General features: G+C 48.4%; 1 protein-coding gene across 1 annotated transcript; it reads left to right on the top strand.

Moving 5' to 3' along the window:
- The first annotated feature begins 3,847 nt into the window (after window positions 1-3,847).
- Window positions 3,848-21,036, top strand: LOC130489041 (START domain-containing protein 10-like). The gene is made up of 6 exons (XM_056862745.1): window positions 3,848-4,012; window positions 13,737-13,884; window positions 15,492-15,595; window positions 17,330-17,447; window positions 20,327-20,379; window positions 20,824-21,036. The coding sequence occupies exons 1-6, from the start codon at window positions 3,848-3,850 to the stop codon at window positions 21,034-21,036; spliced, it is 801 nt and encodes a 266-aa protein (XP_056718723.1).
- Window positions 21,037-24,624: the final 3,588 nt, after the last annotated feature.

Below are 24,624 nucleotides of genomic sequence, written 5' to 3'. Positions count from 1 at the left end.
AATTGGTTTGTTCTGGCAAGCTGGTATATTATGTAGGCATATTATGTAGGAAATGCCAACACTTGTTTATACAGCATGTTCCTGAGATGAATGTAAGAATACAAACCACTCTCTTTTTCTTCTTCATCATCCATTCTTAAATAATTCTGTCTTCTTTCAGCTCTCAAATATGCTGTCTAGAGCATTTGTTTAGGGCAGCCTCGACCTCTCCAATCCTGAGATGCCCACCCTGCATGATATTCATAGTCCAAAGATTCTAAGCTATTTCTTTTCAATATAAGGAAGTGGCCTTATGGTAAATTGTTCCTGTGGTATGTTGGGTGGGAACTATCATATTTGTGTAGTGAATTACTACTGCCTGTGGGTTTTCTATATGCAGATCTGGTCAAGCTTTTTAAATCTTTTCTAACACACTGAAATAATTGATTTCCTTTTACTATAGTGCATCTCTGGAGATATATTACTGTCCCTAGAGTATACCCATTCCAAAAAGAGATGTAATGTCTCCAAGGTACCAAGCCAGAACATTCTCTCTCTCCCCCTCTCTGTCTTTATATAGAAGACGAGTTGGTTTTTATACCCTGATTTTCTCTACTTTAAGGAGTCTCAAAATGGCTTACAACCGCCTTCCCTTCCTCTTCCCACAACGGGCACCTTGAGAGGTAGGTGGGGCTGAGAGAGTTCTGAGAGAACCGTGACTGGCCCAAGGTCACCTAGCTGGCTTCATGTGGAGGAGCAGGGAATCCAACCTGGTTCTCCAGATTAGAGTCCAACGCTCTCAACCACTGCACCCTGCTGGCTCTCACAATTTGACTATTGGCAGGGAATCCCTTGGAAAGGTCCTCTTGGCCTTTACCCCTTTCTCAGGGTTGCATTTCACTCAGGTGCTATCAAAGTTGAGTCAGTGGTGGAAGCAGTGTTGATATTCTGTTTGGATCAGGTCCCTCTCCGTGGTGGGGCCATTTCATCCTGAAACGGGGAACGCGGTGTTCTGATGTCATCACTAGGGTTGCCAACCTCCAGGTACTGGCAACTCAATAAGTCAGCCTGCTGTAATGTGTATTCAAATAAGGTAACAGCAGAGATTTGCCCAGCTTTTAAGGAACAAAGTGTAATATCAGATGTAAAAAAGGTGTACAGTACACCACCTAATACATTCCAATAGTCATATACCAATGCTTACAAGTAAGCCAATTGGAAAATATCCACAACAACATACAAAAATCGAAAACAAATTAATCGACTTCCCGTTTGTGTTCTAAATTCTCCAGAGTCCAGGTAAGTCAGAATAACAAAGTCCTCATTTAATGCGCTCGTGGATTAGTATCCTATAGATGCGCAATCTTCTTTGAGTAGACTACAGGTCATAAGAATGAGCCAATATTATGATGTAGAAATAGAACTACAAGGGTCCGGGTAACGCCCTGTTTCGACCCGCGTCTTCATCAGGAGTCAATCATGGCAGCAAGTATGTCTGCTCCTGTATTGATAGGAACGATAGGTTCTCTAATGGCATTGAAGTCCCTCCCTCCCCAAGCCCCGCCCTCCTCAGGCTCCACCCCAAAAACCTCCCGCCCATCACACCTTTTTCTGAACAGGAGGCTGTCCTGCCCCTGAATGGGGAAAAAGCCACTCAGCTGTTTCATCCCTGAGCCTATGGGAATGCAGCGCCAGCATCCAATCACCTTTCCGAGGGGGGATGAAATGTTGGAGGGAAGCACAGCGGGAGATAGTTGAGTTCCGGCCTTCCTCATGGAGGGTCTGCCTCAGCAAGAGAGCAGTTTGAAGGGTCGCTCTTCCTCATGGTTTAACTCTACCTCTGGGAGAGGATGGAGCACCCGATGGTTAGGCCTTTCTCTGCGGATGAGCAGACCTTGTGCCATTTAGCCTGACTCTGGGGAAAGGGCAGGCTGGTGTGGATGGAATCCTGTGTGTGAGAGAGGATCCAACCTAGTGGCCGGCCAATAAACGTCTATTTGTGCCTGAAGGCATTGTAGAAAAGTCTGGTTACTCTCTGAAATCATAACCAGTCTAAATTTTTGTGCCTCAGCCAGGTTTCCACTTTGGCTACCCGGAGACCTGAGCTGCTGGTCTGTTCTTTAAAAACAACGTGTAAATGAATCCATCTTCTTTGTTATTTACATACAACACCTGCCTTTGCCTCTGTGTGCTACAGCCTTTACACTTGCTACCCTAAGAACATCTTGTAACTGAGGGGAAAGTAGGTGGCTGAAGTTGGTTCCTTATTCCAAGTTCGTTCCCTATTCCCAGTTCCTTATTCACATTTCCTAGTTCCTGAATGATTTTGAGGACATTTGGTGCAGAGCTTTTGAAATGTCCTCAAAATCATTCAGGAACTAGGAAATGTGAATAAGGAACTGGGAATAGGGAACGAACTGGGAATAAGGAACCAACTTCAGCCTCCTGGGGAAGGTTTACATTTCAATACCAACCCAGTTTCTCAAAACCAGGCTGTGTGGGTCCCCTTCAGTTGGTAGAAAGAGCCTGTCGCAGATGCCAAAGGCTGCCTCACTGATCATTTTAACCCCTCTTAAACTAGCACTCAAAGCTCTGCTCACGACCTGAGTTCGATCCCAACAAAAATCGGTTTCTGGTAGCCGGCTCAAGGTTGACTCAGCCTTCCATCCTTCCAAGGCCAGCGAAATGAGTACCCAGCTTGCTGGGGGGAAAGTGTAGATGACTGGGGAAGGCAAGGGCAAACCACCCCATAAACAAAGTCTGTCTAGTAAACGTCGGGATGTGACATCACCCCATGGGTCAGTAATGACCTGGTGCTTGCAAAGAAGAAGGAAGAGAAGGAGAAGGAAGAAAAGGAGGAGAAGGATAAGAAGGAGGAAGAGGAGAAGGAGAAAGAGGAAAAGGAGTTGGTTTTTACATGCTGACTTTCTCTACCTTTTTAAGGAGAATCAAACCAGCTTACAATCTCCTTCCCTTCCTCTCCCCACAACAGACACCTTGTGAGGTAGGTGGGACTTACAGAGTTCAGCGAGAACTGTGACTAGCCCAAAGTCACCCAGCTGGCTTTATGTGGAGGATTCGGGACTACAAGGGACTACCTTCACCTTTAAACTAGTAACCTGGAATTACAGGCTGCCCACAATGAGGGAGAACACGAGGGAATAAGACACACAGCCTGGTCTTCAGCCATCCCCACCCCGCATATGGACCCACAACTCTTCCACTGCAGAGCCAGAATTGTTGGCCTGCATCCTGCAGTGAGAAGGCACGATGCGAAGCGCAATCCCAGGCATTGGCCCGGCTGCTGCTGGCGCTGCTGCTGCTGGCAAGGGCCCAGCCGGTTCTGTAACCATGCTGCAAAGTCAGAGGCAGGTTAAGAGAAGCAGAAAGCAGGAAAGAGACGGGAGAGGCGTGGGAGGGAGGCTGCTGGGGGGCAGACAGCTGAGGCCCCCTCTACATCTGTGTGCCTGCTCAATGGGAGACGATTGCCCAAGAGAACCCGATCGCCTGTGGCAGGGCTGAGAAGACACCGGAGCTCCCAGCAACAGCAGTGGCCGCTGCAGGGACAGGGGACTCGAAGCCCCGAGCGAGCTGTACCACCATGCTCTCCGGGGAAGCGAGAGTGCCACGGCACAGGCTCCTTTCCCGGGGTTAGGGCCGGAGGAGGTACCCAGAGGGGAGGACAGAGGAGAGGGAGGGAGGAGGGACCATGCTTGTTGTGGCAAGGTCAGGACGGAGCTGAACCCAGTGGAAGCGCCAGTCGGCAGGAGAGGACCCCATACCTGCCCAGGCCAGCGAGGCACGGCTCCTGCCCGTGGGGGACTCGGTAGGTAGCCGTGGGTGGGCGGCCCTGGTGCAATCCGCCTCCATGTCGAGAGGAGGGGAGACGGTGTACATCCCGGACGATTCTGACTTCAACACCTTCCGGGATCAGTGCGAGAGCCAGGAGGGCTGGAACAACCAGTATAGCAAGGCGGGAGTGACGGTGTGGAGCCAGGCGCAGGAGGAGAGCAAGACGGTCCAGAAAATCAAGGTAAGGGCTCCAGCCAGAGCACCGGCATCCAGGCGATGCTGCCCCACTGCCAGACCCCTATTTGCCCAGCTGCCTCTCCTCCCAGCTTGCACCCACAGCTATCTGACCCATTCATACTGGGCTGTGAAGCAGGGGTTGCCGTCTTCCCTACTGCTGCATTCCTTTCTTGAATTCCTTTTCCATCCGGGGTGTGCAGGTGCTGCAGCATTAGCTTCACAGGTTCAGGAAAACAGCCAGGGGGGCTTTTTGTCAGGAAGAAGAATCCCCTTCTTAATCTGTGAAGGATCTCCGCCGCTTTGGCCTCCAAGCATATTTTAAAAGCTAGAAATCTGCCCTTTCTGGATTTGTTCTTCTGTGAACCCAAACAAAAGCAGAGATAAAGAGGGCCAGGGAGTGAGTGTTTAAGGCTTTCTTCGCGTGTGGTTTTAAGACTCTTGCCCGTGGGAACAGAACTCTGCCTGGGCACTGTACAGCAGTAAGCCTAAACTTTTAGTGAAGGCCAGGCCTTCACTAAACAACAGGATGCTTACTGAAGCTACCACTATCTTCTTCAGACCGAGAGACTTCGGACCCAGCCTAAAAAAACTGAAATAGTGGCCCTTGTTTCCCTGTGTTCAGAAGAGCAAGAGAGGAATCTCTAATCAACAATGGAAAGGCCTTCTTTCCAGGCAAGGATGGTCAACTTCATAGGGTTGCCAGTTTTGGATTGGGAAATTGGGGGCGGAGCCTGAGGAGGGCAGGGTTTGGAGAGGGGAGGGACTTCAATGCCATAGAGTCCAATGGCCAAAGGGCCATTTTCTCCAGGGGAACTGATCTCTGTCGCCTGGAGATCAGATGTAACAGCGGGAGATCTCCAGCCACCACCTGGAGGTTGGCAAACCTACAAATTCAGCACAACTTTAGGTAGCTCTCACCAGTGGCAGATCTACTATGAAACTAGTGAAGCTTAAGCTTCAGGGTCCCTAATCCCGGAGTGAATTTTACAACAAAATCAATGGAGTTTTTTTAAAGTATTATTAAACTAAGGCTGTTTTAGTGATAGAATCATAAGCCAATGGGTAGAAGTACTTAATATTGACCTTAGAATATGCTCTAATACCCGTTTCATATGACCTCAAAATGTCCCTGTAATTGGTCAAATTTCAACATTTTCTTGGGGGCTTGCAGTGCCTGAACTCTCAGCTGTATGGGCTCGCTGGGCTCGCCAGAATCTATTCATAGCCTACATTTTGGCAGCTGGATCCTCGAATTCTTCGTTGGTGCACAGCTTAATAGTTCTATAGCTCAGCCCTTAGGCTAGAGCCAATCAGAACCATAAAAAGACATCTGAATTCCCAATTCAGGCTACACTCGTCTCGCTTGTGCATTTTTACACCCAAAATCAGATGTTCGCCTCTTTATCCGAGCGAGCCCCCTCTGATGACCTTCTTCGTCTCTATTAGAGAATGAGCCCATGCATCTGCCATAGAACAACCCCACTGAAGAAGATAACAGCGGTTACCCAGACCTCGTCGCTGGTTGCGAAGGGCCCCCCATAATAGTTCAAGCTTCAGGGTCCCAAAAATGTAGGTCCGCCACTGGTTCTCACAGACATTTGGCTGCCACAGAATCACTGAAGGAACAGCACCCTGCTAGTCAATCCCTCACCTTGAAACCCAGTCTTAAAATCTCCGGCACCTGGGTTCCTGCTGCACCCAGATTGGTCAGGGGTAGGTAGGGTTGCCAGCAACAGGTTGGGAAATACCGGGAGATGCTGGGGGTGGAGCCTGAGGAGGGCGGGGTTTGGAAAGGGGAGGGACTTCAATGGGGTAGAATGCCACAGAGTTAGTCTACCTTCCGAAGAGGCCATTTTCTCTAGGGGAACTGACCTATGTTGCATGGAGATCAGTTGCAATAGCTGGAGATCTCCAGCTACCACCTGGAGGATGGCAATGCTATGGGTACGGTGGCTAAAAAAATAACTCCGGAGGTGGGGCCTGGAGATTTCCTGCTAATACAATTTATCTCCAGGCAATAGAGATCAGTTCATCTGGAGAAAGTGGCCGTTTTGGAAGGTGGACTCTATGGCATTATACCCCACTGAAGACTCTCCCCTCCCCAAACCCCACCTTCCTCAGGCTCCACCCCCAAAATTTCCAGGTATTTCCCAATTTGCAGCTGGCAACCCTACCTATGCTAGAGTTTGGCAACCTCACTTATGAAACAGAAGCACCTGCTGTCACCAGAGACTTGGAAAGAATGATTATGCCTCTGATCGGCACAGTGAAACTAGAATCGCCCCCAGTTCTGCCTTTCACCCTGGCTCCCCCAGGTTGTTCTTTCATCCCTAGTATTGACTGAAGTGGACCGTGCTGACTTTTCAAAGGCCTCGTCTCAGACATCAATGAATTATAGATTGACGATAATGAGGTCGGGAGACATGAATCTTGCACTGTGCATAAGAATTGCCATTGTCAAACCCAAACAATGTTGCTAGTGGAGATCGGGGAAGAGCACCTACTCACCATGGACTTTTCTTCATAACCAGGTGCCCACAATGAGCAGTGATTTTGACTGGGCCATAGTTAGGGTCACCAACCTCCAGGTGGTGGCTGGAGCTCTCCCGCTATTAAAACTGATCTCCAGCCGACTGAGATCGGTTCCCCTGGAGAAAATGGCCGCTTTGGCAATTGGACACTATGGCATTGAAGTAGGGTTGCCAGGCCCCTCTTCGCCACTGGTGGGAGGTTTTTGGGGCAGAGCCTGAGGAGGGAGGAGTTGGGGGAGGGGAGGGATTTCAATGCCATAGAGTCCAATTGCCAAAGCCGCCATTTTCTCCAGGTGAACTGATCTCTGTCGGCTGGAGATCAGTTGTAATAGCAGGAGGTCTCCAGCTAGCACCTGGAGGTTGGCAAGCCTACATTGAAGTCCCTCCCCTCTCCAAACCTTGCTCTCCTCACCCTCCACACCCAAAATCACCAGGTATTTGGCCATAATAGTTCATAGTATCTTGGAAGGGAAGGTTCAGGGATGCCTGAACACATCTCCTGGCCCTGTTCTTCCCCTTGCTGGTAGGGTTGCCAGCTCCAGGTTGGGAAATACCTAGAGATTTTGAGGGCGGAGCCTGAGGAGGGCGGGGTGAGGGGAGGGGAGGGACTTCAATGCCATAGAGTCCAATTGCAAAAGCGGCCATTTTCTCCAGGAGAACTATTGACTGGAGATCCGTTGTAATAGCAAGAGATCTCCAGCCACCCACTGGAGGTTGGCAACCCTACTTGCTGGTCACCTTGAAGCTAAAAGAAAGGGGAATTAATAAGGTGGGAAGAAAAAGGGCTTTCTCCCCTCTGAGTTAATTGCACTTCCTCAGGGAAGGGGAGAGCCCTGCGGCGCAGAGTGGTAAGCTGCAGTACTGCAGTCAAAGCTCTGCTCACAACCTGAGTTTGATGCCGACGGAAGTCAGTTTCAGGTAGCCAGCTCAAGACTGACTCAGTCTTCCATCCTTCCAATGTCGGTAAAGTGAGTACTCAGCTTGCTGGGGGTAAAGTGTAGACGACTGGGGAAGGCAATGGCAAACCACCGCGTAAACACAGTCTGCCTAGTAAACGTCGGGATGTGATGTCATCCCATGGGTCAGTAATGACCTGGTGCTTGCACAGGGGACTACCTTTACCTTTTTTACCAGGGAAGGGGAGAGAGCATTGACAGTAAGGTTGAAATCTCTGGGTTGGGAAATACCTGGAAATTTGGGGAGTGGAGCCTCGAGAGGTCAGGGTTTAGGGAGGGGCCTCAGCAGGGAATAATGCTGTAGAAAATAATGCTGCGACTTGACAGTACTTTACACACACACACGGGACCCCAACCTGTAAAATATTTATTTGTACATCATCACTTGAGCTCTGGGCACATGTTACTGTCACTTGAGCTCTGGGCACATGTTACTGTGTGAGTGGGGGCACAGGATCACACATATGCTCCCCACTTCTCATGTTGGGTGACTCAGTGCATACAACCTGCAAATGTACATCTGTGCAAACATTAATAATGTGCTCCATATAACTGGGAATTCTGTTTTCCATGGCTCTTAATTGCATATACAGTTGGATGCACAGAGACTCACCCAAACAGAATATGACTGTGAGCAAGAATTGCATATGGAATCCCATTTGCCCCGCACACACCTGTGATCAAAGTGACATATACCTGGCTTTGATGTTGAGGCCACTGGCTAATTAACATGCATATGTCAGCCAGTGTGGTGTAGTGGTTAGGAGCAGTGGACTCTAATCTTGATAATTGGGTTTGATTCCCCACTCCTCCACAAGAGCAGAGGACTCTAATTGGTGAACCGGATTGGTTTCCCCACTCCTACGTATGAAGCCAGTTGGGTGACCTTGGGCTAGTCACAGTTCTCTGAACTCTCTCAGCCTCACCTACCTGACTAGGTGTCTGTTGTGGGGAGAGGAAGGGAAGGAGAATCTAAGCCAGTTTCATTCTCCTTAAAAGGTAGAGAAAGTCAGCATATAAAAACCAACTATTCTTCTAACTTGTGCTGAGATGAGAGCCTTCAACCAAAGATGAGTTAACCACACAGTGAACTGCTGGTGTAATTAGCTTAGTGCTGGAAAGTAATGTCAAGTCCCAGCCAACATAAGGCGATCTCATAGTGTTTATAACGCAAGAGACAAACAGAGGTGGTTTGCCATTGCTTGCCTCTGCAAAGAAACCCTAGACTTCATTTGGTGGTCTCCCATCCAAGAACTAACCAGGGCCGACCCTGCTTAGCTTCTGAGATCTGATGATATCTCAGCTAGCCTGGGCCGTCCAGGTCAGGGCATGATTAGCTTACATGAAAGAAATAATTGGCACCAGGACAACAATTCCTAGGATTGCCAACCTCCAGGTACTAACAAGGAAGAACTCACTATCACTGTTAAATAGTATTGGCAGTAAAGAAAACAGTGCAAGGCACAATGGCACATTAGCAGCCCACTTCTTTGGGAGCTATTAAAAAACTAAATGTAAAAAGACTAAACAAAAAGATTAAAAGCTAAATACAATTTGAAACCTTTTGTTTCAATCGAAAGAACCTCCTTGTATGATTTACATACTGTGGGCTTTGTCCTCTACCGTTGAGGCTGATGAAGCCAAGCTTATGGTGAAAGCGCTATAAATATCCGGGATAGCGTTTCCTCCTGTGTTATCTTTCACTTGCTTATACCGTGGAGCAGCCTTGATTCCTGCAGACGTTGATTTATCAAGCTATGAGCTTTGGACTTTCTTATATTGAACTCTCTTAGTCTCGTTGGAGACAGCCATTGTGCCTTGCTTATCACTGCTGTCACATTGTGAACAGCCCTTGTACATATTTTTGTAAATCCTTAGATAGGTAGTATTTGTTATATTGTTAGCACTGTTGCTTGTTGATGTTTGCACTGTCCTATGAATATATGTATTTGATATAATTAGCCTGCACTGTTTTCTTTACTGCCAACCTCCAGGTACTAGCTGGAGATCTGCTATTACAACTGATCTCCAGCCAATAGAGATCAATTCACCTGGAGAAAATGGCCGCTTTGGCAATTGGACTCTATGGCATTGAAGTCCCTCCCCTTCCCAAACCCAGCCCTCCTCAGGCTCCGCCCCAAAAACCTCCCACCTATAGCAAAGAGGGATCTGCCACCCCTAACAATGCCCATCTTGAAAACAGGCCAGTACCTAGACTAGGCAACGCCAACCATGCTCCGTTACAGTAGTGCTCTTGAGACAGGTGCCCTTCGGCACCTGGTCTGGAGGTTCCCCTGCCCAGATATGAAAGCCGCCTAGAGGGGGATGGCCGCAGTAAAAAAAAAAGGAGAGGACAACTAACAAAATGTCTCTTGTGGCCCCTTCAACAACGAACACATTTATATTACTGCAGCATGAGCTTGCCGGCTCTTGAAGATCCCAACCTGGATAAACAAAGAATAAAGTTTCACCGGAATGGAGCCCGGTCATCTGAGCTGCAAGCAAAGAAAGCGTGTGTGTATGTGCGTGTAAGAGAGTGCCCGTGTGGAATTGCTGATGGGCAACATGAGCTCCTCCATACATGAATAGAAAGATGAAAACAAGAACCCAAAGAGAGAGAGAGAGAGAGAGAGAGAAGGAGACACAAAAAAGGGATGTCTCTAATTACTTGGCATCTGGCGAGCACGGTATTAAAAATGCAAAGCAGCTAATGAGCAGCTGGTACCCTCTGTCTAATCCTGGCCCATCGCAGGGCTTGTTGAAGCAGGGCAGGCGGGTGGGGGTTCATCCATAATGCACCACTCTCTGGAGGAGGATTCGGTCCCAGGGACAGCTTTGGCTATGGGCCTCGTGCCTTTGCATGCTACTCAATGGACGCCTCCCAAATCCAGTTCGTGGCAGACGCCGCCCCCCCCCCCAACTCCGCCACACGCAGATTTCTGAAAGTCCAGTTGGCAGCATGCTTCTGTGGCTGATTTTACAGAGAAGAGACCAGAATGAGGCAAAGAGTGCTGCTCTGAAGGGACATGCTCCCTTTGTCTCTTAGGCTTGCCAACCTCCAGGTGTTGTCTGGAGATCTCCCACGGTTATAGCTGATCCCCAGGAGATCCAAGATGACACACGGAGGGTGTAGGCTGCTCCGTCTTCAGAAGTGTTAGGTGATTTATGAGATTTTATAAGATTCAAAGAGACTATGCAGCGAAAAGTAAGTTCATTTGCTGTGCTTCAGCTGATCCCCAGATTACAGAGATCAATTCCCCAGGAGAAAATGGCTGCTTTGGAGGGTGGACTCTATGGCATTATACCCCTCTGAGGTCCCTCCCCTCCCCAAACCCTGCCTTCCCCTGGCTCCACCCCCCAAATCTCCAGGAATTTCCCAACCTGGAGTTGGCAAGCCTATTGGTCCTCCACACTCAGCTTGGAGCTGTAGGTAGGATGGGACTAGTGGGTGTGTTGCCCCACCCTGAACAGTGTTTCGCTCCATTTGAGACTTTTTCAAAAGAATAGGACTTTAATGGTAACATAATAAGGGTCTGTTTTAGGGTTGCCAGGTCCAGGTTGGGAAATACCTGGAGATTTTTGGTGTGGAGCCTGAGGAGGGCAGGGTTTGGGGAGGGAGGGGAGGGGCTTCAATGGGGTATAATGCCATGCGGTTCACCTTCCAAAGCGGCAATCTAAGGAGAGTCCCTTGCAGCCACGCTGCGAATTTGGGGACTCTACCTCCAAAAGTGTCCCCACAGGAGCTTCAAAAAAAAAATCCCCATAGACTAAAATGGACCCAAATCTTTTGGTAAACCCAGAAATAATCTGAAAACCAATATTTACCGGTATGAGTATTCGGCTTGTTCTGGGTTTACTGAAAAATACCGGGCCAAATAAACCCAAACCTGAAATTTACCGATTTTTTTTTTTTTTTTTGCACAAACCTAGTTGGGAGGTGGGTACAGGGGGCGGCGATTGGCGTCTGTGTGGATGATGTCACTTCAGGCGTGAAGCTCAAGTGCCAGCATCATACCGGGGGTATGCTCTAGCACAGTGGTTCCCAACCTTTTTTTGACCAGGGACCACTAGGACTTTTTTGTTCGGTGCAGGGACCCCAAGGTTCAAAATAAAAATTCCGGGAATTTGAAAATAAACTTTAATCATAACTGTTAGTTAAACATTAAACTTAGAATTATATTTGAATATATATATATTATAATAGAGAACTTTTAATTGCAAATATTAATTTATTATGGGTTTATAACTTTGTTTCGCGGACCTTAATTTAGTTCTCGCGGACCCCTGGGGGTCCATGGACCCCTGGTTGGGAACCAGTGCTCTAGCACTTGCCAAAAACTCTATATGAGTTTTGGGGAAAGTGCTAGACTACAAATGCTACTACAAAAAAATGGTGATTCTTCACAGCTGTTGGATGCTGACTAGATTCTTTAAATTCAGGGTATCAGACTCAGGTGATGGAGAGTTAAGCTGCCAAGAGACAGTTTGACATGCATTATGGATATGTCTATAATTATCACACCGTTTTAGCAGGAAGCTAAAAAGCAGATTAATTTTACACTAGAACGCTCGCTGAAGCTTAATCCACTTTCCTCAATATTGGGATACATCCTTGCTCCTTGGAGCCTCTCGAAATGGCAAAAACTCTGTATCCTACCAGCCTTCACGGGGGCTGAACAAATAACTCTTCAGAAGTGGAAAGAAATGGTCAACACCGCACACAGAAATGTGGACTGAAGCAGCACTAGGCCTTGCAGCTAAAGAAAGAGCTGCCTTTAAGCAAAAGCAAAGATGAAATAACTGGACATTTGGTCTGAATTTGTGGCTCTACTTGGACATTAACAGGAATCTTGTTTTCAATTGTTGACCAACATTTCCTTCCCTTCCAGAGAGCCAGCGTGGTGTAGTGGTTAAGAGTGGTGGTTTGGAGTGGTGGACTCTGATCTGGAGAACCGGGTTCGGTTCCCCACTCCTCGTCATGACGGACGCTAATCTGGTGAACCGGGTTGGTTTCCCCACTCCTACACATGAAACCAGCTGGGTGGCCTTGGGCTAGTCACACTCTCTCAGCCCCACCTACCTCACAAAGTGCCTGTTGTGGGGAGGGGAAGGGAAGATGATTGTAAGCAGGTTTGATTCTTCCTTAAGTGGTAGTCGGCATATAAAAAACAACTCTTCTTCCTTCCTTCCTTCCTTCCTTCCTTCCTTCCTTCCTTCCTTCCTTCCTTCCTTCCATCTATAATTTATGTTTTGTCTTTTCTTCTGCAACCTAGATATGTAGCAGACAATGTCAGGGGAAGACCTCAGCCTCTAGTCTTTGTTTGTTGGCCCTCCAGAGGAACTGGTAGGCCACTGTGTGAGACAAGATGCTGGACTGGACGGACCACTGGTCTGATACAGCAGGGCTCTTCCTATGTGCTTATATAATCTTACCCCCTCCTTTTTCTCTCTCTCTTTTTAAGATGGTGTGTTACTAGTCGTCAAAAGAAAACATATAATAAAGTTTTTTTTTAAAAAAAAACAACCAGTTTTGGACCTGCACTGGCAATGCACATGTGGCAGTTCCGTTGCTCCCCCATATTAAAAAGAAAGCCTTCCTGCTCATTGGAAGCTAGCCAACTAGAGCAGGGGTGTCAAACTTGATTGTTACGAGGGCCAGATATGACATAAATGCTGCTTGGTCGGGCCAGTTCTAGCTGGAGATCTCCTGCTATTACAACTGATCTCCCGCCAATAGAGATCAGTTCACCTGCAGAAAATGGCTGCTTTGGCAATTGGACTCTATGGCATTGAAGTCCCTCCCCTCCCCAAACCCCGCCTTCCTCAGGCTCCACCCCAAAAATCTCCCGCTGGTGGCAAAGAGGGACCTGGCAACCCTACCATAATCTGATATATTACTTTATGGCTGAAAAGTCCCTGGTTTAGCCTCTAGCATGGTGAGTCCACCTGATGTGGATACCAACTTCGACCCTGTACAGTAACAGGATTGGATGGAGAGTGTAATGTGTAACTTTACACATTACAGAATTACCTGGCAACCCTACTTGCCAGCCCAGATTGAGGGGGGGGGTGGCTGCCTTGGCTGGCTTGCAGGCCGGATAAGAACATTCAAGGAGCCGGAGCTGGCCTGCAGGCCTTATGTTTGACACCCCTGAACTAGAGAGAAGCGTTACTGGATTACTCTTTTATTTTGCATACTAACTCTTCTGTGATGCTTAACCACCTTGACTCCTTCCGGCAGATGCAGATCGCCTGCAGGGATTTGCCTCCAGAAACACTCTACGATGTGCTCCATGACACTTGCTATCGCAAGAAATGGGACTCCAACATGATCGAAACCTATGACATCGGGCGCCTGACCGTCAACGCGGATGTGGGCTATTACTCCTGTGAGCACCCCTCGCTTCTCCCACCAGACCCTACAACGATCAGGACTACCCAGTCACAGGCATCCCCATGGCTTCCTCTAGCTCCATCTGTGGCAAGACAGATGTTTCTTAGAAAAGCGTCAGGGACACTCAGGCCATTTCTGCAGGGCTGTTTCCCTCACGGTCACCCCTGCCAACTACTTCGGAGCTTCCTTTTGATTATGCGTGCCTTTCCCAGCCGTCAGAGGTTGCCTCGCTCTCCCCACACATTTCCACACGTTTTGCCCATGTTTTCCAGATGCTATTTTAGCCAAAATCCGAAAAATGCTGGCAAAACATGGAAAAACGCACAGGGAGCATGAGGCATCCTCTGACGGTTGGGAAAGGCATGCATAATCAAAAGGAAGCAGAAATACGGAGACAGGCACAATGGATAGTTGTGGGAATAACAGGGTCTGTTGCTCTGGTTGCAGATGCATTAGATTGGGGTTAGAAAGGTAGAGAATGAAAGCCACATGGCTCAGCCGCCATAAAGGCATTAGAGCCAATATTCCTAAATAGGTGAAATGATGACACTGTGGTGTTTTAAGCAGGGATTATTTGAATTTTTTTCCCCTCCAGTTTTATAGGGAGGTGAATCAAAATCTGATTTGTTACACCAGGTATCACTGGTGCATCTTTCTTTCCAGACTTAGGATGTCTTGCAGGCATGGGAAGCAGAATGTCTCCTGGGTATAAGAGAGGTGATCTGAAGCAAGTTTTCTCCTTCAAGGAAACTGTTCAACCCATTATCTCTCATTGGTGTTCTATCATCTATTCTATCAAAATTCAGTGATTGAATAAAACATTTTTTTTTAAAAAGCCACATGTTACTTTGCTCATACTTGGCATTCATATGGCCTTTCTCCAAAGGCATTGAGTAAGCTGAAAACTGATGTGAGAATTGAACCAGGAGTTTCCCAGCCCATCACTCCTAAACTGCACATGAGAGCTCACTCTGGCTGGGCCATATAAGCAACTTCTTTTGCATAAAAGTGCGTTTGATTCTGACTGTTCACACACCTGACCCAATACTTCAGTTGCACACAGAACTGCATTTTTCCAGCACTCAAATCATAGCATGTTGAATCCATTAAAATATATTTTCTTCAGATTTGTGGTATATGGCACATTGCATATGGCCCCAACCATTTTTATTCAGAATTATTCAGCAAGGGCAAGATGGCACTGAGCCAAAGGAGAAGCATTCTTCTGGGCTGGATGGGTAAAAAATAGAAAGGGGGATCTTGGGTAAAAGCGGGGATCTGTGGGTAACCTGCGGGAAAATTGTCTTGGCTGCATAGCCCCTGGTAGGGTTGCCAGGTCTCTCTTTGCCACCGCTGGGAGGAGCCTGATGAGGGCGGGGTTTAGGGAGGGGAGGAACTTCAATGCCATAGAGTCCAATTGCCAAAGTGGCCATTTTCTGCAGGTGAACTGATCTTCATCAGCTGGAGATCAGTTCTAATAGCAGGAGATCTACTACCTGGAAGTTGGCAACCCTAGCCCCTGGCTTGGGCAAGCTCTCTGCAATGCATAATTTCCTTCTGGTGTTGTTAACAGGTCCTTACTAACGTATTTCAATCTTGCAGGGAGGTGCCCCAGCCCTCTGAAGAACAGGGACTTTGTGACCTTGCGCTCTTGGCTGCCCCTTGGCAATGACTACATGATCATCAACTACAGCGTCAAACATCCGGTGAGTTCCATCCTAGCAGCCAGTGCTCCCTCCGTCCCTGGTAGGGTTGCCAGGTCCCTTGTCACCACCGGTGGGAGGTTTTTGTGGTGGAGCCTAAGGAGGGTGGGGATTTGAGAGGGAAGGGACTTCAATGCCATAGAGTCCAATTGCCAAAGCAGCCATTTTCTCCACGGGAACTGAGCTCTATCGACTGGAGAGCAGTTGTAACAGCAGGAGATCTCCAGCTAGTACCTGGAGATTGGCAACCCTAGTCCCTAGCCTGGGGTTTTGCTAGCAAGGGGAAGGAGGACCAACCATACCATGAATGTTTCATCCACACACCCTGGAGCTGGGAGACTGGGCACTGCCTCTCGTCTCTGGTTGGCCTCTGCCTATTTCTCCTTCCTCCTCCTTCAGGGACCCTACCTCTGCATCTGAGGGCTTCAGAAAAGTAGGGGTGTCCCCTAGGATTGCCTGGTCCCCCCAGCCACCGGCGTGGGATGGAGGGGAGGGTTCCCAAATGCAGGTTGGGAAACTCCTGGAGGATTGGGGATGTAGCCTAGGTAGGGTTGCCAACCTCCAGGTACTCAATATCAATATTACAATCTTCTCCAAAAGTGAGGAGTTATTACAAATAAGAGAATCAACAAGCTACAAATTTCCTACATGCTGTAGATGTTTCTTTTCACATGTGAAACACAATAAAGTTACTATCAGGTTGCAGTACAAAAAATGCAAATTTTACCATGAACAGTGCTTAAACAAAAAAGCAAATGACGAGAAGGGCATCCGGTATAAGTCCCATTTCACATCAAAGTTTCTTTAGTCCCAAATACATTCGCTATGAAGCCTATTCGCTATGAAGCCTATTGTAGCTATTCGCTACAAGCTGTGCTCAGCGCTGATAGGTGCACGTAAATACAGTTACTCGATGTGTAATGTTCACATCACTGAATACAAGTGCACAATCCCATAATCCATGGACGGACTCTTAGCCGGTCTAAGAGGGCTACAGCATGTAGGAAATTGGTAGTTCATTGATTCTCTTATTTATAATAACTCCTCACCTTTGTAGAAGATTGTAATATTGATATTGAATTGTATGTATAAAATATTTGTTTGCATTTCAGTGGAAACCTCATTTAGTCACAGTGCTATGGTTTTTGCTAACCTCCAGGCACTAGCTGGAAATCTCCTGCTATTACAACTGATCTCCAGCCGGTAGAGATCAGTTCCCCTGAAGAAAATGGCCGTTTTGGCAATTGGACTCTATGGCATTGAAGTCCCTCCCCTCCCCAAACCCCGCCTTCCTCAGGCTCCGCCCCAAAAACATCCCAACGGTGGCAAAGCGGGACCTGACAAACCTAAGCCTGGGGGTGACAGGGACCTTTGTGGGGTACAGTGCCATAAAGTCCACCCTCCAGAGCATCCATTTTCTCCAGGGGATCTGAGCTCCGTAGTCTGGAGATGACACGGTAATTCCAGACCGGGGGATCCCCAGGTCCCACCTGGAGGCTGGCATCCCCAGTGTCAGATCTCTATGATCTGCTCTGTTCACACAGTTTGAGCTATGTAAGCCCACCAAATCAATTCCCCTTTGAGGGGAGGGGAAGGAAGCTGCATGACCCGGGTTACTTCATGTCACTCTCCTCTCACGAAAGGTTTCACACGCGGGTCACTGCCTGCGGGTTCCATTTCAAGCAGGTACCCCTGCATGCAGGAGCTGGGTCTTCAACAGTGGGTCTCTCTCTGCAGAAGTACCCACCCCGGAAAGACTTTGTGAGGGCCGTGTCCCTGCAGACGGGCTACTTGATCAAGGCAGCTGGCAACCAGGGCAGCATCCTTTACTACCTCACCCAAGTGGACCCTCGAGGTGAGCATTCTTAGGCCAGAGCGTTAGCCTATGAACCAGCGAAGGAGTTGTGTCATTTGTTTATTGCATCTTTACCTCCCCTCCCCCTTCTTTTTCCTAAGGAGCTCGGGGCTATGCACATTGATCTCTACTGTCCCAACTCATTTTTGTCAACATCTCTTTCTTTCTTTCTTTCTTTCTTTCTTTCTTTCTTTCTTTCTTTCTTTCTTTCTTTCTTTCTTTCTTTCTATCTATCTATCTATCTATCTATCTATCTATCTATCTATCTATCTATCTATAAGACCCATCTCTGAAAACACCTCCCTTCGACTCTTCTCCGCAGCCTCCAAAAAATGAGCAACAAAATAAGTATGCTGAGTCCTCTAAGAGGAACCGAACCTTTTGCTCCAAAGTTGCTCGAGAAGATGCGGACCATTTGTTAAAACATGGTATAATCCATTTCAGCCTAAGTTGGTACACGTAATGACAGTGCAAAAGGATATGTACCAAGGAGTCCACTGACTCCTTGGGGATATGATAACCATGTTCAAGTACTTGAGGGGCTGTCATATAGAGGATGGTGCCGAGTTGTTTTCTGTTGCCCAAGAAGGTCGGACCAGAACCAACGGGTTGAAATTAAATCAAAAGAGTTTTTGTCTAGACCAGGGGTGTCAAACATATGGCCCGAGGGCCAAATGCGGCCCCTTGACAGCTGTTATCCGGCCCGCGAGCCAGCCGAGGCAGACACCCCCTCCACTCTCGATCTGGGCTGGCAAGGCATGGCCCGGCCCGACCAAGTGACATTTATGTTCCATCTGGTCCTCGTAACAAGTGAGTTTGACACCCTGGTCTAGACATTAGGAAGAATTTCCTAACAGTTAGAGTGGTTCCTCAGTAGAACAGGCTTCCTCGGGAGGTGGTAAGCTCTCCTTCCCTGGAGGTTTTTAAGCAGAGGTTAGATGGCCATCTGTCAGCAATGCTGATTTTGTGACCTTGGGCAGATGATGAGAGGGAGGGCATCTTGGCCATCTTCTGGTCACTGGGGGTGGGGGGGAGGTAGTTGTGCAGGGGGTTGGACTTGATGACCCTGGTGGTCCCTTCCAACTCTATGATTCTATGACTGAAGATGGCAGGGATCCAGCCGGTCTGAAAAAGGGACCTTTCACATATGGTCCAGCAAAACCATTGAAAAAGGGCAATTAAATCTTGAATGCCCCACAACAACTCTTTAAGATATACAGACATAACTTGGAGATGTTTCAGGTTCGGTTCCAGACCACTGCAATAAAGCTAATATCACAATAAAGCAAGTAATACAAATTTCTTGGTTTCCCAGTGCATATAAAAGTTATGTTTACACTATACTGTAGTCTATTAGGTCTGCAATAGCATTATGTCTAAAAAAAAACAATGTAGAAGAAGAAGAATTTGTTTTTTATATGCCAACTTTCTCTACCACTTAAGGAAGAATCAAACCAGCTTACAATCACCTTCCCTTCCCCTCCCCACAACAGACATCCTGTGAGGTAGGTGGGGCTGAGAGAGCTCTAAGAGATCTGTGACTAGCCCAAGGTCACCCAACTGGCTTCATGTGTAGCAGTGAGGAAACCAACCCGGTTCACCAGATTAGAGTCCACCACTCTTAACCACCGCTCTTAGCCACTACATCACACTGGCTCTCTAACTACATATCTTAATTAAAATTATCAACATGTGACAAAGAGACATGAAGTGAGCACATGCTGGTGGGAAAATGCCGCAATAGACTTGCTCCACACTGGGTTGCCCCCAAACCTTCAATCTGTAAACAATGCAACATCTGCAAAGTGAAATAAAGCAATGCACAATAAAAACGAGGTATGCCTGTACTTACGTCATGAGACGACAAGAGTCACTGGAAAAGACAGTCATGCTAGGAAAAGTTGAGGGCAGCAGGAAAAGAGGAAGACCCAACAAGAGATGGATTGACTCAATAAAGGAAGCCACAGCCTTCAATTTGCAAGATCTGAGCAAGGCTGTCAAAGACAGGACATTTTGGAGGACTTTCATTCATAGGGTCGCCATGAGTCGGAAGCGACTTGACGGCACTTAACACACACACATATGCCTGTATAGAGTTGAGGGACTTGCCCTGACGTGCCCAAAGGGCTCAGTGAGGTTTATATGGGCAAGTGTGAATATGAACTCAAGTTTCCATGAGTACAGGTCCAGTCCTTCATCCACCACAACCCAACAAAAGACGCATCACCTACCCACAGAGATGGGTGGTAGAACATCATAACGTGAATTGTGACAGTAAGTGGAGAAGCCCAAGCCTGTATTAATTTGACATAAGATGAGTCAATGGGAAAGGCAGGGTGAAGAGAGAAACAGAGTACAAGAAGGGGGAAGTGCAGAGGTGGCCTTACTGTGGAGCAAATGACAGGTTTGGGTCACCAAAAGAAAAGGATTGCCAGGTCCCTCCTCTCCTCGGTGGGAGGCTTTGGGGGCAGAGCTGAGAGGACAGCTCCCGCGCAGCCACACCAACACATGCTCGTCACTTCTGGTTTACACCCGGAAGCGCCGCATCATGAGGGGCCTTTCACCACTCAAACTCATGATGCGGCGCTTCCGGGTGTAAACAGAAGTGACGTGCCGCAGTGTGCAGGCGCGCGCGCATGTTTGCCCCCCCCCCAACCCTCAGCTGGCTGGTGGGCAGCGGGGTGGATTGGCAGGGGTTTTCCTGCTGGGCACTTGGCAACCCTACAAAAGAATGGTTGAGGAAACAGGATTTACTGGGGATGCAAATCATGGGACGTTCTCCTGTGTGAGCTTCCATCGAAATGATAGGGGAGCGTGCCAGGCTGGAGACGGTCCTGTGAGCTGGTTTTCAGTAACGGGTGACTCTGGTTTGCTTCTAGGTGCGTTACCAAAGTGGGTGGTGAATAAAGTGTCACAGTACGTGGCACCAAAGGTAAGTGGCATGCGTGTCTGGGATTCAACTGCAAAAAGCAAGATGCCTGGGATTGATAGGTGGTGGTGGTGGCTGGAGATCTCCCGCCTTTACAAGTGATCTCCAGGTGACAGAGATCAGTTCCCCTGGAGAAAATGGCCGCTTTGGAAGGTGGAATCTATGGCATTATACTGCATTGAAGTCCCTCCCCTCTCCAAACCCCGCCCTCCTCAGGCCCCACCCCCAAAATCTCCAGGTATTTCCCAACCCAGAGCTGGCAACCCTAATCATAATTCCAGGAGATGTCCAGGCCCCACCTGGTGATTGGAAACCCTAGTAGGTGTCCTTGCTGTCTTCTTGTGTGTCAGTGAGCCCCTAAATTCAATTTGAAGGGGAAATAGTGTCTCAGCAATCAGAAGCATGGCAAAACCTGACTTGGCCAACCCACCTGCTTTCCTTTTGCAGGCCATGAAGAAGATTTACAAAGCCGGCCTCAAGTATCCCGAATGGAAACGGAAGCACAACCCCGGCTTTAAGCCTTGGGTGTACCCAGAGCAGAACACGCTGCCTAACATCAGCCTGGCCGAGTTCTCCTTGCAGCACGCCGACTCTCTGGAGAACATCGACGAGAGCGGCCTGAGCGAAGACAGGCTGCGCATCAGTGACGAAGAGTCCTGAGCCGCCCTCAGCGTCCGGGCATGCAGCTCCTCACCACCCGGTGGCCAGGATGCAACCCTTTCTCCACCACTGGCGGAGCCTGCCTGCCTTCACATTACCTTTCCTACATGCACATAGACGTGGCCTCAGACCTTCCTACCTAGGGTTGCCAGGTTGCTTAGGCTTGGAAGCGGGCATTACGCACGCAGCCGTACCAACACAATCGCATCACTTACAGTCTACACCCGGAAGCACCGCATCACCCATTGAGATGCAGCACTTCCGGGTGTAAACCGGAAGTGACGCAATTGCATTGGTGTGGCCACGCACACCATCCCCGCTTCCAAGCCAGACACTGGATTGGCAGGCAGTTGAGTGGTAAAAGGCCCGTTGTGATGCGGTGCTTCCGGGTGTAAACCGGAAGTAACGCTATCACGTTGGTGCGGCCACCTGTGCGATCCCCACTTCCAAGCTGGGCACTGGATTGGCGGGCAATTGAGTGGTAAAAGGCCCATTGCAAAGCGGCGCTTCCAGGTGTCAGCCAGAAGTGATGTGATCACGTCAGTGCAGCCGTGCGCGCAGTCCACACTTCCAAGCCAGGCACTGGATTGGCGGGCAATTGAGTGGTAAAAGGCCCATTGCAATGCGGTGCTTCTGGATATAAGCCCAAAGTGCTGTGATTGCGTCAGCGCAACCGCACGCGTGCGATCCCTGCCTCAGCTCCACCCCAAAAACCTCCCGCTGGAGCCAAGGGGGGACCTGGCAACCCTACTTCCTACCTAGGGTTGCCAGCTCTGGGTTGGGAAATACCTGGAAATTTGGGGGGTGGAGCCTGGTGAGGGCAGGGTTTGGGAGGGGAGGGACCTCAGCAGGGGATAATACCCCAGAGTCCACTCTCCAAAGCAGTTGTTTTCTCCAAATAAAGTAATCTCTGTGATCTGGAGATCAATTGTAATAGCGGGAGATCTCCAGGTGCCACCTGGAGGTTGGCAGCCCTATTCCTACCTCTTCACACACTTACCCACCCCAGAGTGACACCTGGCACTGCTCCTCTTCAGAGAGACACATTTGGACTGGGGACTACAGCCTGAGAGACTGTATTTGTCAGCATGGAATAACATGTCTCCTTCCCCTGCTGTCAGTCATAATCTCCCAAGGCAGGAGGTGCCCCACAGGTTGGGTTTAGGGTTGCCAGCTCTGGGTTGGGAAATACCTGGAGATTTTGGGGGTGGGACCTGAGAAGGGTGGGGTTTGGGAAGGTGAGGGACTTCAGTGCAGTATAATGCCATAGATTCCACCTTCCAAAACTGCCATTTTCTCCAAGGGAACTGATCTCTGTCCCCTGGAGATCAGTTGCATTAGTGGGAGATCTCCAGCCACCACCTGGAGGTTAAGCAACCAAAATAAGCACCACTGCACTGATACCACAGGTAAGGAAGAAAAGTGCAGGAATTGCTGGAATTACTGAGATATAACGGACAACACACAAGTGTGACAAAGTGTATCAAAGTGTATCAAGTGTACAAATTAACATATAACAAACACACAATATAATACAAAACTCTTTCAAAGTCCAAGGTACAAAATGCTAGTTTAAGAGCCAAGCATCAAGGAATTCTTCATATAGAAGTTGCTAGGAAGACGATCGTTTCTGTATTCTTCATCAGTTCCATTTAGTTCAGGTTTCTCTTATATGCACATAAGGTTATCCAATTTAAATACAGTCTCTTTCTCAAACTGATAGGAAATCAAGCTGTGTATGGTCTTTCAAATTAAGGTTCCAATACAGGATACAACACTGTTGATACACAGATTGTACAGACAAGTTCAACATTTCAACTGTTCCCACCGTGATACCCGGTGGGAACAGTTGAAATGTTGAATTTGTCTGTACAATCTGTGTATTGACAATGTTGTATCCTGGATTGGAACCTTAATTTGAAAGACCATACACAGCTTGATCTCCTGTCAGTTTGAGAAAGAGACTGTATTTAACAACACCAGAAGGAAATTATGCACTGCAGAGATCTTGCCCAAGCCAGGGGCTAGGATTGCCAACTTCCAGGTAGTAGATCTCCTGCTATTACAACCGATCTCCAACTGATAGAGATCAGTTCACCTGCAGAAAATGGCTGGTTTGACAATTGGACTCTATGGCATTAAAGCCCCTCCCCTCGCCAAACCCCGTCCTCCTTAGGCTCCGCCCCAAAAACTTCCCACTGGTGGTGAAGAGGGACCTGGCAACCCTACCTGACATAGAGTCTACCCTCCAAAGCAGCCATTTTCTCCAGGGGAACTGATCTCAGTCATCTGGAGATCAGTTGTAATAGCAGAAGGTCTCCAGGTATAACTTGGAGGTTGGCAACACTGCCCACAGGACTAAGTAGGGTGCCCTTTCTGCACAGCCAGGTTCTGCCTGTGTAGATTGGGAGTCCTCCTGTGCTAGCTGCTTTGCATTCTGGGCATTTGCACAGCTTGGCATCACGTCACTTAGGGGACTGTTGGCACAAGAAGGGTCCAGACCAAATTAAGTTGTGCGCACGCGTGTTGGCAGGGAAGAGGGACCTTCTTTAGGGACCACTCTGTGCCTTTCAGCTCCTCCCTTTCCCTCAACAGGACCCCCAAGCCCAATCCTCTCCATTTCTTGTTCCCCTACTATACGGGTTGTGTCAAACCAGCTCACTGAACACCTGCTTGGCTGAAAATGGAGCAGGGATGATACAGTCTCTTCCACAAACAAGCAGATCATCGATGCTACAAATCAGGTTGACTGCTCAGACTTCCCCCCAAAGAATTCTGGGAGTTGCAGTTTTGTTAGAATGTAAAGAACTCTTTATTGGACATGCCTATGGCCCTTCAGGAAACTACAGTCCCCAGGACTCTGTAGACAAAGTGATTTCCATTTGTCAGATCGAAAAGCCCTTTCCTTTCAACGGAGCACATCTCAGAGAATGCAAGCCGCTTCTTCAAGGCCTCTCTAGAGTCACTCTGCCTTTTGCTGTGGGGGTCTGTTTGAATGCTTGCTGCTCTTGTATGGGTAAGAAAGCAATAAAGATCCGAGACCATGAATGTGTTTTTAGTGCAAAGGGACTCAGCAGGGTCTGCCTCTGTTTTCACAAATTAAGGCACCGAAACCAGACCTACCAAGTTGTTGTTTTTTAAAAGGATCCTTTAACAGCACCAAGGACAGAACCTAGAATCATAGAATAGTATCATAGAACCATAGAGCTGAAAGGGACATCCAGGATCATCTACTCCAACCCCCTGCACAATGCAGGAAATTCACTACTACCTGCCCCCCACACACACACATACACACACAGTGACCCCTGCTCCATGCCCAGAAGATGGCAAAACAACTTCCAGGATCCCTGGCCAATCTGGCCTGGAGGAGAATTGCTGCCTGACCCCCAAGTGGCGATCAGCATTACCCTGGGCATGTAAGAAGTACCACAAGAGCCAAGCAATGACTCATCCCTTCCTGCCCTCTCTCTCATGAACTGCCTAAGTTCACAGAATCTGCATCGCTGTCAGATGGCCAACTAACCTGGTGGGCTCTGGAGACTAAGGGAAGACCTAAGGGGGGGACACACTCTATGTGGCTCTGTG

The sequence above is a fragment of the Euleptes europaea genome, chromosome 17 (assembly GCF_029931775.1).
Source record: "Euleptes europaea isolate rEulEur1 chromosome 17, rEulEur1.hap1, whole genome shotgun sequence".
Lineage (NCBI taxonomy): Eukaryota > Metazoa > Chordata > Lepidosauria > Squamata > Sphaerodactylidae > Euleptes > Euleptes europaea.
The sequence above is the reverse complement of the archived record's forward strand: the minus strand, read 5'-3'. Positions and strand labels throughout refer to the sequence as shown.

What these genes read in the sequence shown, in the direction of transcription:
- LOC130489041 (XM_056862745.1), top strand. Translation starts at nt 3,848, where the DNA reads ATGTCGAGAGGAGGGGAGACGGTGTACATCCCGGACGATTCTGACTTC. An exon ending in GGATGTGGGCTATTACTCCT is followed by an intron (nt 13,885 to 15,491) that starts GTGAGCACCCCT and finishes TCAATCTTGCAG; the next exon opens with GGAGGTGCCCCAGCCCTCTG. An exon ending in ACTACAGCGTCAAACATCCG is followed by an intron (nt 15,596 to 17,329) that starts GTGAGTTCCATC and finishes CTCTCTCTGCAG; the next exon opens with AAGTACCCACCCCGGAAAGA.